At 42.1% G+C, this 1,396-nt stretch overlaps 1 protein-coding gene across 1 annotated transcript in view; it reads left to right on the forward strand.

Moving 5' to 3' along the window:
* The first annotated feature begins 626 nt into the window (after nucleotides 1–626).
* Nucleotides 627–1,396, forward strand: part of LOC106013180 (chordin-like) — a 5,973-nt gene continuing 5,203 nt past the window's right edge. Inside the window, exons 1-2 of the mRNA XM_013088211.1 lie at nucleotides 627–654; nucleotides 1,090–1,215. Coding sequence (XP_012943665.1) covers nucleotides 627–654; nucleotides 1,090–1,215 — 154 coding nt within the window. The remainder of the gene's footprint in view (nucleotides 655–1,089; nucleotides 1,216–1,396) is intronic.

The following is a 1,396-nucleotide window of genomic DNA, read 5'->3' on the forward strand; positions in this document are numbered from 1 at the left end:
GGGGTAGGGGGAAGGGGGCAGAGAGGCCACAATTACTAAGGATCAATCCTCAATGTGAAACAAAAATAATCATTTTTTGTTATAGTATCATTGTCAGACTATAGCCTATCTAAATGAACGTTAATCCCCCGGGGCGGTGCTACTGACTGAAATGTCTTTAGGGCATTCCCAAAGGGGGGATATTAACAATATGTTCTCTTGCACAATGGAATTGTAAAAGAGCTGATTCATCAATGCCATGCTCATAACTGTGCGTGAACTGCAACAGGGAACTGCTGCTTTTTCTTTCCTAATCCTAACTGTCATCATTTTCCCTCTATTTCTTTTGAATGTTTGTCACACTCTTGTGACCTTCTATTTCCCGGGTGCCTTGATAGTCGAAGCAGACTTTGTGCTGCTGAAGCTAGAGAGGTCAGCAGAGTAAGTTTGATTCCCTGTCAGAAATCTTCTGTTAACGTCCACCCCTTGGCGCTCATATGACTCTATGCAGTTGCGAGCGCCGTAAAACCTCTACTAAAACTGTCTAAGTAAATGTTGGTGGTTGGTTAATAAACTGATAAGGTATCCACCTTCTACTTGTTTTCCCAGTGCCTTTTGTGTTACGAGTAGGCGCTTCGCTGTAGCACATGCAGGAGGTCCGTGTTCAATTCCTGAGTTGGAAGAATTTTTATCGGGTATTTTGTTCCTTCTACAGGGTTTGACCTGACAGGTAGGGTGATGCCAGCCTCCTAAATAATCTACATTGGGTCATGAGGGGCGTAATACCACCTACTTTATAAAACAAAAGTATTGTACATGTCCCAGGTAAATGTTGTGCAGCTGGAAAATCCCTTTAATTAACCGCAAGTGACGTAAAACGCTTTCTAAAATGGATCTCAAACTCAAAACGTGAGTGGTTGCCGAGTGCTCTGGTGTGTTTTGATCCTTCTTTCCTATCAATTATCTATCGTCTTTATCTTTTCTCATTCTTTTTTATGTTTGTCACTCTCTTGTAACACCTTTAATCTTCGGCACTTATATGACTTTATCGTGTTGCAAGTGCCGTAAAACCCCTACTATAAATAAAATATCACTACATCTGCTCCTCAGAAACGTTCAGCTCGATCCTCATTCCACCAAAACCCAGTGGAGAGGGAGGCGTGGTGTCTATCGACTACAACCCTCGCACACGGATGGCGTCTTATGACATCAACTTGGAAGGAGTTGCCCAAAGCGGTGAGTTAGGCTTGTAACGTACATGCCTGTCCATCAGCTTGTCATGTAGGCTTGTCTGGGTCAGATTGGACATACAGATAATGCACTTTTACATACTGTGCTTGATATGGTTTTCAAAACAACCCATTATTTTGATGATGATAATGATGATGATGATGATGACGATGACGATGACTATTAT

Source organism: Aplysia californica, unplaced genomic scaffold, assembly GCF_000002075.1.
Source record: "Aplysia californica isolate F4 #8 unplaced genomic scaffold, AplCal3.0 scaffold00704, whole genome shotgun sequence".
NCBI classification, from domain to species: domain Eukaryota; kingdom Metazoa; phylum Mollusca; class Gastropoda; order Aplysiida; family Aplysiidae; genus Aplysia; species Aplysia californica.